The sequence below is a fragment of the Erythrolamprus reginae genome, chromosome 1 (assembly GCF_031021105.1).
Source record: "Erythrolamprus reginae isolate rEryReg1 chromosome 1, rEryReg1.hap1, whole genome shotgun sequence".
Taxonomy (NCBI): domain Eukaryota; kingdom Metazoa; phylum Chordata; class Lepidosauria; order Squamata; family Dipsadidae; genus Erythrolamprus; species Erythrolamprus reginae.
In genome coordinates, this window is record NC_091950.1 from 397033907 (window position 1) to 397048862 (window position 14956).

The 14956-nt window shown below is 42.8% G+C and overlaps 1 protein-coding gene across 29 annotated transcripts in view; it reads right to left on the bottom strand.

Annotated features, from left to right (window-relative positions):
- ELN (elastin) overlaps window positions 1–14956 on the bottom strand; it is a 174894-nt gene that overhangs the window by 21613 nt on the left and 138325 nt on the right. For all 29 annotated transcript variants that reach the window (XR_011557580.1, XR_011557578.1, XR_011557579.1 and 26 more), the window contains 6 exons: window positions 13501–13554; window positions 9941–10162; window positions 9775–9837; window positions 6626–6907; window positions 4563–4616; window positions 994–1275 (listed from right to left, as the gene is read on the bottom strand). Coding sequence is in view for 26 of the 29 variants with exons in the window: in XM_070735086.1 (XP_070591187.1) it covers window positions 994–1275; window positions 4563–4616; window positions 6626–6907; window positions 9775–9837; window positions 9941–10162; window positions 13501–13554 (957 nt within the window). In the remaining 3 variants the exon portion in view is untranslated. The remainder of the gene's footprint in view (window positions 1–993; window positions 1276–4562; window positions 4617–6625; window positions 6908–9774; window positions 9838–9940; window positions 10163–13500; window positions 13555–14956) is intronic.

Consider the following 14956-nt stretch of genomic DNA (forward strand, 5'->3'; position numbering starts at 1 on the left):
CAGTGTTTTAGCTTAGTTGCCTTGTGTTCTGAACTGATCAGAAACTCTGTTGCGTTTCGCAAAGAAATATTAATTTGTCTGGGAATAATAAAATACATATAGTTGATAATATTTTATTTTTTTATTTATTGGATTTGTATGCCGCCCTTCTCCGGAGACTCGGGGCGGCTAACAACAGTAATTAAACAATGTACAATAATAATCCAATAAATACTAAAAATGATTAAAACCCCCATTAATATAAAAAACCAAACATACATGAAATTGTAAAGGCCCAGGGGGAAAGAGCATCTCAATTCCCCCATGCCTGGCGGCAGAGGTGGGTTTTAAGGAGCTTACGAAAGGCAAGGAGGGTGGGGGCAATTCTAATCTCTGGGGGGAGTTGGTTCCAGGGGGCCGGGGCTGCCACAGAGAAGGCTCTTCCCCTGGGTCCCGCCAAGCGGCATTGTTTAGTTGACGGGACCCGGAGAAGACCCACTCTGTGGGACCTAACCGGTCGCTGGGATTCGTGCAGCAGAAGGCGGTCCCTGAGAAAATCTGGTCCGGTGCCATGAATAAGTGTTGGCATATGCCAACGATGGTGAACCTTTTTTCCCTCGGTTGCCGAAAAAGTGTGGGTGCGTGCTATCGCCCATGCGCAAGTGCCCACATCCATAATTCAATGCCTGGGAAGGGCAAAAACAGCTTCTCTCGCCTCCGGAGGCCGGACACAACCTGATTCCCAACATCTGGTGGGCCCAGTAGGCTCGTGTTTTACCCTCCCCAAACACCAAAGGCTTCCCTGGAGCCGGAGGAGGGTAAAAGTGCCCTCCCCCATTCCCCCAGTGGCTCTCTGGAAGCCAAAAATGCCCTCCCAGAGCGTCTGTGCAAGCCAAAAATCAGCTGGCCAACACACACATGCACGTTGGAGCTGAGCTAGGGCAACAGCTTGCATGCCAGCAGATATGGCTCCGCGTGCCACCTCTGGTACCCGTGGCGTATGGCATTACTTACCTCCAGCTCCTCCAATGCCAGGCACAAGTCCACCACCAGCACCAGGAACTAGGCCGCCACCAGCACCAGGAACTAGGCCGCCACCAGCACCAGGAACTAGGCCGCCACCAGCACCAGGAACTAGGCCGCCACCAGCACCAGGAACTAGGCCGCCACCAGCACCAGGAACTAGGCCACCACCAGCACCAGGAACTAGGCCGCCACCAGCACCAGGAACTAGGCCTCTACCAGCACCAGGAACTAGGCCTCCTCCAGGCCCAAATCCTCTTCCTCCAGCAGCTGCTACTGGGGCGAAGCAAACGTTGTTAAGAAAGAGACAGTTTTCTTTTAGGTATAATTTTTTTTAAAAAAAAAATTCCACCTTAAGATAAAACATATGCAAATAAAAAAAAACACAATTCCAATATCACATACAAATCTAATAAATAATAATAATAATCCAACCATATACATATGCTAAATTCCAACATGATTTATGTACTCTAAGGAGGTTCATCCCTCCAACATTTAAACTAGTTAACTGATACTAAAACGACAACAATAAAAACAACAAAAAACAACCAAATATATCCTTCATATCTAACATTCTACAAATCCCATATCCTTCATTATTTATGGGGAGAGAAGAAATTCCCCTCACTCAAACATTTAAGCTGTTTACCTAATAAAAATAGTTTTCCCATATAAAATAATATAAACTATGAACTATCTTAGATTTGTGTTACATTAGTACTGCCCCCATTTCTTTCTTTTTTTTCATCATCTGGGTGTCTACCCTCTATTTTCTCATTCTTTTACTTCACTTTAGAAAACTATTAATATGCTTTAATTATATTTAACTTGCATCCATTCATAAAATTTCCCCCAGATTTTGTAATATTCCGAATCTTCAGTTTTCTGTTTTATTGTGTAAGAATTTAAGTTCTCCAAGGACGATACTCAGTTCAAAACATGAAGCCTTTGTACTTTATATTTTTCTCCTAACCCACCAACTTATTTCACCATGCCTGCGGATGGCTACTTGTATTCTAATTACAATGGCTTTTTTCCTTTGCAAAATGAGGCTGCTCAATGATGCAGTGTTTTCCTGCAATTGTTTGTTGCGCCCCTCGAACTGTGCTGCTAAATGATGTAGTGATATTCTCCCCGGCAATTGCATGACTGTGTATTGGAGGAGGTGTTTTGCCCTTCTGCTATCATACCATCTTATGCAATTTCTCCAGCTGCAAAGGAAAGCTAGATCGAAGGCTGGGCATGTCAACTACACCCCAAATAGTGACCTTTACATATAAACCTATTATTTGCCACTTGTACTGTATTCCTGGACATTCTACAGCAGACATCTCCAACCTTGGCAACTGTAAGACTTGTGGACTTCAATTCCCAGAGTTCCTGAGTCAGTAAAGTTCAGAGTTCCTGAGCCAGCAAAACCACCAGGGTGATTTGGCAGAAAAAAACAACATATAACTCTTCCCTGATACAAACTGAGAGGAGGAGAATCTGTGGTCTAGAGGTTAAAGCTACTGCTTTACAGGCAGACTACCCAGGTTCAAATCCTGGTAAGGGTATTGCTAGCTGATGAGAGCAAAATAGCTTGGAACAGATCTATGCTAGTCTCCCTTCCTTTTCATTATCAGCAAAAATATGTTGCACATATAGAATATAATTTGTCAGCTACAAAAATATAGCCCTAGGAGAGGGGCTGAGAGGCAAAAGGGAAGCAGTATGCTCCCGCCCATATTTGGATATTTCAGGTTGATTCGACAGACAAAACATATAACTCTTCCTTCGTACAAGCTGAGAGGAGGAGAACCTGTGGTCTAGAGGTTAAAGTTACACCTCAGGTTCAAATCCCGGTAAGGGTATAGCTAGCTGATGAGAGCAAATAGCTTGAAATACATCTATACTAGTCTCCCTTCCTTTTCATTATCGCCAAAAAATTACACATGTAGAATATAGTTCGTCGGCTATAAACACAAGTTCCACATGTAGTCTTTCCTTATCCCTTTTATCTCATATATTCTCTCCTCTATACATATTCTCTTCCTATCTACTTCTCTTCTTTTTACTTCCTATCTTTATATATATTACTTATTGCCTATTCTCTTTCATATGTATTGTATATTGGACAAAGAATAAATAAATAAATTAAATAAATAAATGTAGAATATAGTTTGTCGGCTATAAACATTTAACTGCCTTGGACATGGTACTGGCCGAGAGACAAAAAGGAAGCAGTATGTTTCCTCCCATATTTGGGTACACCAGGGTGATTCAACAGAAAATCTATCTATCTATCTATCTATCTATCTATCTATCTATCTATCTATCTATCTATCTATCTATCTATCTATCTATCTATCAATCATCTATCTATCTATCTATCTATCTATCTATCAATCATCTATCTATCTATCTATCTATCTATCTATCTATCAATCATCTATCTATCTATCTATCTATCTATCAATCATCTATCTATCTATCTATCTATCTATCTATCTATCTATCTATCAATCATCTATCTATCTATCTATCTATCAATCATCTATCTATCTATCTATCTATCTATCTATCTATCAATCAATCATCTATCTATCTATCTATCTATCTATCAATCATCTATCTATCTATCTATCTATCAATCATCTATCTATCTATCTATCTATCTATCTATCTATCTATCTATCTATCTATCTATCTATCTATCTAATCTATCCTATCTATCTATCTTATCCATCTATCCTATCTGTCTGTCTGTCTGTCTGTCTGTCTATCTTCTGAAGCACCCTTTCTGACTCACAGTTTATTGGCAGGTACAAGCCTTTGTGAGCTGCATCAAGGGCTCTGTGCATCTGATAAAGTGCGGTGCGGTTCACAAAAGCTATGCCTGTTAATAAACGTGTCCAGAAAAGATGCTACCAGTTTCATCTTGATTCAGACCCCACCCACTAAACTTTCCTATGATGTATATAACAGGAGATGAGAAAGGGATCTGGGACAGAGCCTTCTTCAGATGCTATGTTTTCTCCAAAGGACCGATTCTCCTTAGAACAACAGGCTTTTAATGTAAAATTGTTATTTTAGACTTTAATATTAGATTTGCCATTATATATTGTTTTATCACTGCTGTGAGCCGCCCCGAGTCTGCGGAGAGGGGCGGCATACAAATCTAAATAATAATAATAATAATAATAATAATAATAATAATAATAATAATAATAATAACAACAACAACAACAATAATAACAACCCTCCTCAGGCTCCAAAGGCTTCCCTGGAACTGGAGGAGGGTAAAAACACCCTCTCCCGTCCTCCCGGAGGCTCTTTGGAAGCCAAAAACACCCTCCCAGAGCCTCTGGGTGAGCCAAAAATCAGCTGGCCGGCGCTCACATGCATGTTGGACCTGAGCTAGGGCAATGCTTGCGTGCCAGCAGATATGGCTCTGCGTGCCACCTGTAGTACCCGTGCCATAGTTTCGCCATCGCTGCCCTAGTAGAACCTGTTAGTTGCCTATATTTACAATGCTGCTCTAAATTGTTGTCTGGGCTGGTTTGAAGTGACCTTACCATATTTTGCTGCCTTGAGTGCTGCTTTTTGAGCAGCCGCAGCACTTCCTGGAACTGCGAATACAAGAAAAATAAATATGAGGTCTTTGGATCATCAATACCTATTTTGCAATAGTCCCCCAGTTCATGGCAGGATTGGGAATCACCCCAATGGTACCCTAACTTCAGCTAAATAACCATGACACCATGATTGCAAAACTGAATATGAGTCAGCAGGGTAATGTGGCTGCCAAAAAGCCAAACAATTTTAGGCTTCACTAGTAAAAGAAGTACAGTGTCCAAGATGTGGGAATAACACCCAGCTGAAGTATTGTACCAATTGCAGGCAACAAAATTTAAGGAACCGGAGGATTCAGAATACTTTCAGAAAAGGTCAACTATGATATAACAACCTGAAACAAAGTGAGGTTGAAGTTGTTAGACATGTTTAAGGCTTGAGAAAAAAGAGCCTAGAGAGAAATATGATACCATGCTTCAAATATCTAAAAAGCAACCACAGAGAAGAAAATCAGTAAAACTTATTATTTTACGATAAATTAAATTAAATTAAATTAAATTAAATTAAATTAAATTAAATTAAATTAAATTAAATTAATTAAATTAAATTAAATTAAATTAAATTAAATTAAATTAAATTAAATTAAATTAAATTAACAAACAAATAAACAAACAAATAAATAAATAATGGATTTAAGTTAAAGAAAGGCAGTTTCCAATTGAATGTTGGAATAACCTTCTAAGGCAGGGGTGGGCAATTAATTTTGCCATAGGGCCGCATGAGAAATTGGGATGGTTTTAGAAGGCCAGACTAATATAATTAACCCAGTTCTACCCAATACTGTATATTATTGGGTAGAACTGAGTTAATTATATTATAATTATAAATTATAATTATATATTATATTATACATTATATATATATTATACAGTAATACCTCGTCTTACGAACCTAATTGGTTCCAGGGGGAGGTTCGTAAGACGAAAAGTTCGTAAGACGAAACATTGTTTCCCATAGGAAACAATGTAAAATCCATTAATCCGTGCAGGGGGGGAAAAAACCCCCGCAAAAAAACACCGCCGCCCGGCTGTCACCTTTTAAAACAGCCGGGGGGCTTCCCAGCAGCCTCCCGAATGCCGAACCCGGAAGTTCGGGTTTGGCGTTCATAAGACGAAAAAAGTTCGTAAGAAGAGGCAAACATTTTCTGAACCCCGGGTTCGTATCTCGGGTTTTTCGTAAGACGAGGGGTTCGTATCTTGAGGTACCACTGTATATTATATATATAATTATATGTTATATATTATATTTTGAACACCCGGTTCTTATCTAGAAAAGTTGGACCGACCTCTGCGGGCCGGTCACAGACAGCAGACCGGCCGCATCTTGCCCAGGTCTGTCCTAACGGTAAGAAGACTTGAAGTGTGAAATGCTAGTAGGCTTCCCTTCCCTGGATATATTCATCTAGAAACTGGATGGCCACCTTTTAAGAGATTTCTTAACTTGGATTCTGACACTGAGCAAGGATTTATTTATTTCATTCATTTATGGAAACAAACTTGCATGGCTGCTCATCTGCCAGAAGGAATTCTGGGTGGCAAACAGAATACAATGCAATTCCAATACAACCCATCACCTCCAATTTAGCCTAAATGTTGATATGATCAAACCTGCACCCATAAATCCACCACCCCTTGCTGGCACCATCGGACTATAGTTCCAAAGCCTAGTGGAAAAGCCAGGTCTTCACTGCTTCCCTGAAGACAGCAAGGTCTGTGTCTCTGGGGAAGGGGCTGCCATAGAACAGGCATAATGAAAGAGGAGGCGTGCTTCCAAATTCCCGTCAAAGTCGCACTGTTTCACTAAGGGTCAGGCACTGAGTTAAACTGCTAAACCACCCACTCTAGAGCTGGCACAAAATGGCTAGTTGTGCTTGGCTATAAACCACCTTGCTTGCAAGCCACCAAGACAGGCAGCATAAAAATGCCATTGGCAGTAATGGCGTGCTTTTTCATTTCCTACATGCATAAGAACTTACCTAGTCCCTAGTTCAAAAGGCACAACTTACCAAGTCCACCATTCAAAGGCACAAGTCCGCCAGGCACAACTCCGCCAGGGACGACTCCCCCAGGCACAACTCCGCCAGGCACAACTCCACCTGGGACGACTCCCCCAGGCACAACTCCGCCAGGCACAACTCCGCCAGGGACAACTCCGCCAGGGACAACTCCGCCAGGGACAACTCCGCCAGGCACAACTCCGCCAGGGACAACTCCGCCAGGGACAATTCCACCAGGGACAACTCCGCCAGGCACAACTCCGCCAGGCCTAACTCCGCCAGGACCTATTCCTGAGGGAAAAAATATTGAAACAAATAATTAGATTATTTATTTATTTGAATCTATTTATTTATTTATTTGATTTACATGCCACCCTTTTCCAAAGACTAAGGGTGCTCACAACATATTAAAAAAACAATACAATACAGTGATCCCCCGGTTATTGCTTCCCCGACCATTGCGAACAGGGTAATTTGCGATTTTTCAACCCGGAAGTCAAAACACCATCTGCGCATGCGTGCCCTTTTTTCTATGGGCACGCATGCGTAGATGGCGCCCGGCAGATCAGCTGCTGGGCGGCTTCCCTGGGTCTTCCCCCTCTTGCTGGCGGAAGGGCGAGCAGCGGGCATCAGCAAGGAGTTTCCCCACCGCCCACGCAAACTCCTCGCTGCCGCCCGCCCTTCGCCCGCCCACACCGTTCATTCTCGCCGCTTTCGAGCTGAGTCCTGAAGCGAATTTGCTTCAGGACTCAGCTCGAAAGCGGCGAGAGCGAGCGCGGACAAGCCGTTCGCTGGCGCTAGCTCTCGCCGCTTTCGAGCTGAGTCCTGAAGCGAATTCGCTTCAGGACTCAGCTCGAAAGCGGCGAGAGCAAGCGCCAGCGAACGGCTTGTCCGCCGCCTGCCTGCCCGCTAGCGAGGAGCCGAAGATTGGGGGCGGCGCGGCTGTTTTAAAACGTCGCCACCGGCATGGGGGGCTTGCCAGCACCCCCCGGACCCCCAACCCGGGTTTGGAGGGCTGCTAGGAAGCCCCCCATGCCGGCGGCAACGTTTTAAAACAGCCGCGCCGCCCCCAATCTTCGGCTCCTCGCTAGCGCTGCGGAAGTTAAAAACACCATCTGCACATGCGCAGATGGTGTTTTTACTTCCGCAGCGCTACTTCGCGAAAACCCGCTCGTTGCGGGGGGTCCTGGAACAGAACCCTCGCAACGAGCGGGGGATCACTGTAGTTCTTTTTTTGGGAGGGGGGGTATACATTTTTAATTGTTTTTCACACCTTACAGAGATTCCAATTTACATACCTCAAATTAAAATATATTACATTGTATTAAAATACAATATCAAATGTCAAATTCTTAGTCAAATTAATCAAATGTTTCTAATTATTTGTCCAATTTATTTTGGTGTATATCTTTCATCCTGTGCTACCTCCTTTCCAAATGCTATCATCCGGATTTTAGATAATGTTATTCACTTTCATTTGTATTTAATACAAATTTATCAATACAATAGTTCTAAAGCCCAATTATAAAAGCTAGTTTAAACCCATATCGTAAAACCCATATTTAAAACCCAGATCATTAAAATGTTCCCAGCTGTTACTGGCTTGCCAGCTCTTTCATTGTTACTCTATTCAAATAAGGTTTTTTTAAAGCCCTAACCAGGGGATAAAACAATGTGCTGAAACTGATCAGACTAAGGATGCTAGCCAGATGAATATCTGGTAAGCAGATTCTTTTCACTATTTTCCTCCCCCAAAACTAAGATGTGTCTTAATCTCCCGTGTATCTTATACTCCGAAAAATACAGTAGATTTTCAAAATAATTTAACGTGTTTTGCCTACAGAGAGGCTTGTGTTTTTAAAAAATTAAACATCTATGAATTCTTAATAATATTACATATTTTGCCAGGCTCGTGGTATGAAATAAGTTTACTTTGCATCAGTCAGCAATTTATTTTGCATGCCATTCTGTATTTCAATCTACTTAATGCTTCGCTGAGGTTTGGCATTTTGAAAACGATCGTTACATCTTGCTACTCACAAACTCTGTCACTATGAGAAAATGAAATGCTGTATTTTTCGGAGTATAAGACGTACCTTTTTCCTCCCTAAAAGTGGCTGATAATTTGGGTGCGCCTTATACTCTGAATGTAGCATTTTTTCCCCCAGCCCTAACTAGCTGCTAACGATCTTCCCAGCTATTGCCTTGCAGGTTCTCTCATTGTTTCTCTCTGCAAAGAATGTTTTTCAAGCCCTAAGTCTTTGCAGGGGTTTTTTCATTGCTCTAACTTGTTCCAAATAAGTTTCTTTCCAGCCCGAACCAGGTATTTGTATTTGTATTTATTAGATTTGTATGCCGCACCTCTCTGAAGACTCGGGGTGGCTAACAACAATATAAAAAGACAATGTAAACAAATCTAATATTAAAACAATCTAAAAAAACTCCAATTTAAAGAACCACTCATACATACAAGCATGCCATGTATAAATTCTATAAGCCTAGGGGGAAGGGAAATTTCAATTCCCCCATGCCTGACGACAGAGGTGGGTTTTAAGGAGCTTGCGAAATGCAAGGAGGGTGGGGGCAACTCTGATATCTGGGGGGAGCTGGTTCCAGAGGGTCAGGGCCGCCACAGAGAAGGCTCTTCTCCTGGGTCCCGCCAAACGACAATGCTTAGTCGACAGGACCCGGAGAAGGCCAACTCTGTGGGACCTAACCGGTCGCTGGGATTCGTGCGGCAGAAGGTGGTCCTGGAGATATTCTGGTCCGATGCCATGAAGGGCTTTATAGGTCATAACCAACAAGTGCTAACGATGTTCCCAGGTCTTAAGGGCTTGCAAGCTCTTTCATTGTTACTCTCCGCAAAGAATGTTTTCCAAGCCCTAAAATTTTCCAGGATTTTTCCATTGCTCTACTTGCTCCGAATGTTTCTTTCCAGATGCTAATGATGTTCCCAGCTCTTGCTGGCTTGCAAGCTCTTTCATTGTTACTCTCTCCAAATAAAGTTTTTTTAAAGCCCTAACCAGGGGATAAACTAATGTGCTAGCTAAGGATGCTAGCGAGATGAATACCTGGTAAGTAGATTCTTTCCCCTATTTTCCTCCCTAAAAACTAAGGTGCGTCTTATACTCCAAAAATACGGTAGGTTGCATATTTACCATATGCTGCTGCTTTCGCTGCTGCTTTCGCTGCTGCTGCCGCCGCCGCTGCTGAACCAGCTCCTAATGTGCATAGAAACACAGTTAAGATACAGGACAGAATCCATAATGGCATGGAGCTCTTCTGCATCGGGGACTGCTGCCACCCCAGGAACTCCACCAATACCTGGGGCAACACCACCAGGTCCAACGCCACCAGGGAAGACGCCACCAGGGACGACGCCACCAGGGAAGACGCCACCAGGTCCAACACCACCAGGGTAGACGCCACCAGGTCCAACACCACCAGGGTAGACGCCACCAGGTCCAACACCACCAGGGAAGACGCCACCAGGTCCAACACCACCAGGGATGATGCCACCAGGGCCGCCGCCACCTGAAAGCCGCCCTAGGAAAGAAATTATGAAATTGAAGTGGGAACTTGATGGAAACACAGTTTTTTTAAAAAATAATTTTTATTGATTTTTTTTTTTGGTAATAATAAAAACATGCACACTACATATAACACAGTGCTCGGTGTTCTATGCACCCACCACTGTTCTGTGCACGACCCCCGGAGCGAACCCCCTGACTCAAAAATGGTAAAATCACACTCTTTATTGATAAAAGCAACACACATCAAAAAGCAGATTGCATGGCAAGAAAAAAGGAGTAATTTCTCTATCTAAAATGAAACATCAAATAAGCCTGGGGAAAGTGCCAGCTTGGCCTAATGGCATTCCTTAGATAACAAAGTCCATTTCTCATTCAAGAGTACAAATCAGCTCACCGAAGTCCCGGACAAAAATTATCCAGCAAAGAATGTCTTTTAGTGAGGCAGGAATCATGTTTATGAAGCCCTTTTCAAAGCACAGCCCCACTCTAAAACCTCTTCCATTGAACGCCATTGAAACTCCACAACCAATTACCCAAAATCCTTTTATTTATTTATTATTTATTATTTAGATTTGTATGCCGCCCCTCTCCACAGACTCGCTTTTATACTGCCTGGAAGTAACATAACACCCCAATGAGGTAAGGTTGTAAGCTAATACCTTTTGCTATGCAATTCCTCTTGCCTTTTAAGCAATCTCCTATATTGAGGATCTATCCACGGATTATCCACTCTAATGTCTTCCTCATCCTCTGACTGGGACCACTCCCCCATTGTTATATCAGCCCCCTCTAGTGGTTCCTCGGGTTCACTCAGGTCATTTTCTCCCTCACTCTCACTCTCTGCATCAGCTGGCAACCCCCCTGACCCAGGGTATCCAGAGGGGCCGGTCTCCCCCTCCTCAGAATCTGACATGACCTGAGGGGGACAAGGAGCACTCACAACAACCACCAGACAACATTCAAACCCCATCACCAAAATGAGGGTATACTTTACATTTAGCCTTTTGAACTAAGATCAATATGTCTATTTACATATTATAAAGTGTTCTGTCTGGGTCACTCCAGAAGCCAATACCAACCCAAAAAGAGAATCCAGACACACTGGTAAAAGGCAAAGGCAGTTTTATAAAATCCAAGAAAAACACAGGTAACAGAAAATGTCCTTACAAACAGGAAAATGCTGTATCTTCAGATATATTCACGAAGGCCAAAAGTCCATGCAGCAATACAGAATTCTTGCTGCCAAACCAAAGCTGTAAATAGCAGACCTATACCTTCCACGGATCTTCCAAAGCTGCTGGGCCACAAGCCAGGAACAGAGACGCCGAGAAACAAGACAGGATAACGCCACGCCAAGCTGATAACACTTCACATGGCTTAAAGGGCTTGTCTGCCTTTTAAACCCTGCTGATGAGTACCACACCCAAACCCAGCTGTTTCTACTTCAATGGTGAAAATATCTCTTTAACTGCTCCTTTCGTTGCTCTGAACGTCGCTGTCTCATGTCAATGACAGCTTGTGCGTCATCACCTAATGACTCCAAGCTACTGGCTGGGGAGAGCGCCCCCCCCCCCCGGGGCTCTCATGCTATTCTCCTTCATCCCATTCCTGATTTTCCTCTCCCCCGTCCGACTGTTCAGCCCCCTCCTCTGCGCTGTCATCCTCCTCCGGGCATGGAGCCAGCAGAGACACAGCTGGTCCCTGAGCAGCCTCAGGCTGAATCACAACATAAAGTAGTTCCAATTAATTCTTTGTAGCTTCGTCCCGAATTCTACTAACCATATCTCACCCTATCCCATCTCACCCTACCCCTACCCCATCCCATCGTCCTATCTGTTCTCGCAATTTATTTTCATTAACCATATTCATCTTTATATCCATTTCAAACTGAATGCGGTCCACCATGTACCAGTACCAATTTTGTATTGTCCATTTTGTTGCATCCTTCCAACCTAAAGCTATTGCCACTTGGGCACTTTCTATAGCTGTGGTGGAAACTCAGTTTGATTGCATTGGAAACTCAGCAGGAACTCAACTGGAGTAGAACTTAGTGGGAACTCAAAGAAGATTCACCGAAGCTGCCTACCAGCTATACTTATTCAGGAAATCCATGAGATTTCCATACTGGCAATCATAAGGTCAGACCTGGGAGAGAGAACTGCCTGCATGCTACCAACTAATGACCACATTAGAGCAAAAACAGCCTATATCAGATGGTGGATCCCAAAGCACTAACCTCTCCAAGCTCGTTCTGCCTGGAAAGCCTGAATCTTACAACTTGCAGATGTTAACAAAGCCAATTTGATTTTCTAAATTTTATTTTGAATAACTTATGGTTAGGGAGTGGGGAATTCCAAAGTATAATTTCTAGTTTTGTTTTGGCTAAATAACTAGGGGAAGTGTTAAGAAATAAGTAATCAATCAATCAATCAATCAATCAATCAATCAATCAAGACCTTTCCTGATTTCAAAGATACTCTTCAGTCACCAGGCATGCTGTGTTAAATCTTGCTGCTGTTAGAAAGCAGAAACTCAAAATCTCCTATTTTTCCCCACCAAAACATCACAAATTTCTCTGCTCTACACTGAGCTATACAGATTGACATTTCTCAACCTCATCATCTAAGATTGCATGGACTTCATCTTCCAGAATTGACCTAACAGAGGTAAAATGCTTCCCCACCCCAGGGAAGTATTTTAATGGTTAGGGAGAGAGGGAGAAAGGGAGAGAGGAGAGAGGGAGGGAGGGAGGGAGGGGAGAGAGGGAAAGGGAGAGGGAGGGAGAGAGAGAGAGAGAGTGATTAATTTTTAGTTTTAAGTTTAAGTTTTATTGGATTTATAGACCGCCCCACTCCTAACGGACTCTGGGCAGTATACAATATTAAAAACGAATACAACAATTAAACAACAATTAAAACAACAATTAAAATCCCAATAAAACAATCAACAAAAACAGTCAATAAAAACAAACATCACTTCTGGACCGGAGCAGAATGGTCTAGCTCAATGGCCCCAGGCCTGCTGGCGGTGAGGATCTCTGGGGGTAGTTGGTTCCAGACCGACGGGGCTGCCACAGAGAAGGCCCTTCCTTGTGGACTCGCCAGTTAGAACTGTTTGGATGACTGGACCCAGAGAAGGCCCTAATTGGCCTCTGGGAAGTATGAGGCAGAAGACGATCCCATAAATAATCTGGTCCTAAACCATGTAGGGATTTATAGGTGAGGAGAGAGAGAGGGAGGGAGGAATGGAGGGCCCAATCCTACGACATGCACAATTAAAATCCCAATAAAAACAATCAATAAAAACAAAAAAAATCTACCTGCCTTGAGTTTGCTATAGATACATACATACCGTATTTTGCTGCTTTAGCGGAAGCAGCAGCTGCTGCTAGTGCTGGATTCACTCCTTGTAGATTCAAGCAAGAGAAGAAACAGGAGGCACAGGTTAATAATAGAAACGTAAAGCATTTCAAATAAATACAGCCTTGCTGCGATAATAATGCAAAACTGGTATGATGCCCTCGTTTGAATCTTACTCTAATTCTAAGGAATAGTGGAAATGTACCTCTGGGGCCAAAGAGAAGGAGATGAAACAATTTATTCTGAAAGCAAAAGATTAGATGGTGCTGGGCAGTTAAACCAGCCTGGCTTGGTTACAACTGGAAGCTGTTCAAGTTGTGTAAGGCAGACAACACCTTCTCAGCTGATCCACTTCAGCAACAGCAATAGCACTTATATAGAAACATAGAAGACTGACGGCAGAAAAAGACCTCATGGTCCATCTAGTCTGCCCTTATACTATTTCCTGTATTTTATCTTACAATGGATATATGTTTATCCCAGGCATGTTTAAATTCAGTTACTGTGGATTTACCAACCACGTCTGCTGGAAGTTTGTTCCAAGGATCTACTACTCTTTCAGTGAAATAATATTTTCTCACGTTGCTTTTGATCTTTCCCCCAACTAACTTCAGATTGTGTCCCCTTGTTCTTGTGTTCACTTTCCTATTAAAAACACTTCCCTCCTGAACCTTATTTAACCCATTTAAATGTTTCGATCATGTCCCCCCTTTTCCTTCTGTCCTCCAGACTATACAGATTGAGTTCATTAAGTCTTTCCTGATACGTTTTATGCTTAAGACCTTCCACCATTCTTGTAGCCCTTCTTTGGACCCGTTCAGTTTTGTCAATATCTTTTTGTAGGTGAGGTCTCCAGAACTGAACACAGTATTCCAAATGTGGTCTCACCAGCGCTCTATATAAGGGGATCACAATCTCCTTCTTCCTGATTGTTATACCTCTAGCTATGCAGCCAAGCATCCTACTTGCTTTCCCTACTGCCCGACCACACTGCTCACCCATTTTGAGACTGTCAGAAATCACTACCCCTAAATCCTTCTCTTCTGAAGTTTTTGCTAACACAGAACTGCCAATGCAATACTCAGATTGAGGATTCCTTTTCCCCAAGTGCATGATTTTACATTTGGAAGGAGATGAAACAATTTATTCTGAAAGCAAAAGGTTAGATGGTGCTGGGCAGCAGCCTGGCTTGGTTACAACTGGAAGCTGTTCCAAGTTGTGTAAGGCAGACAACACCTTCTCCGCCGATCAACTTTAGCAATAGCAATAGCACTTATATGCTGCTTTATAGCCCTCTAAGCAATTGCATTTAGACTTGTATACCGCTTCATAGTGCTTTTACAGCCCTCTCTGTCTACAGAGTCAGCATATTTTCCCCAACAATCTGGGTCTTCATTTTACCGACCTTGGAAAGCTGGAAAGCTAAGTCAACCTTTGAGCCAGTCAGG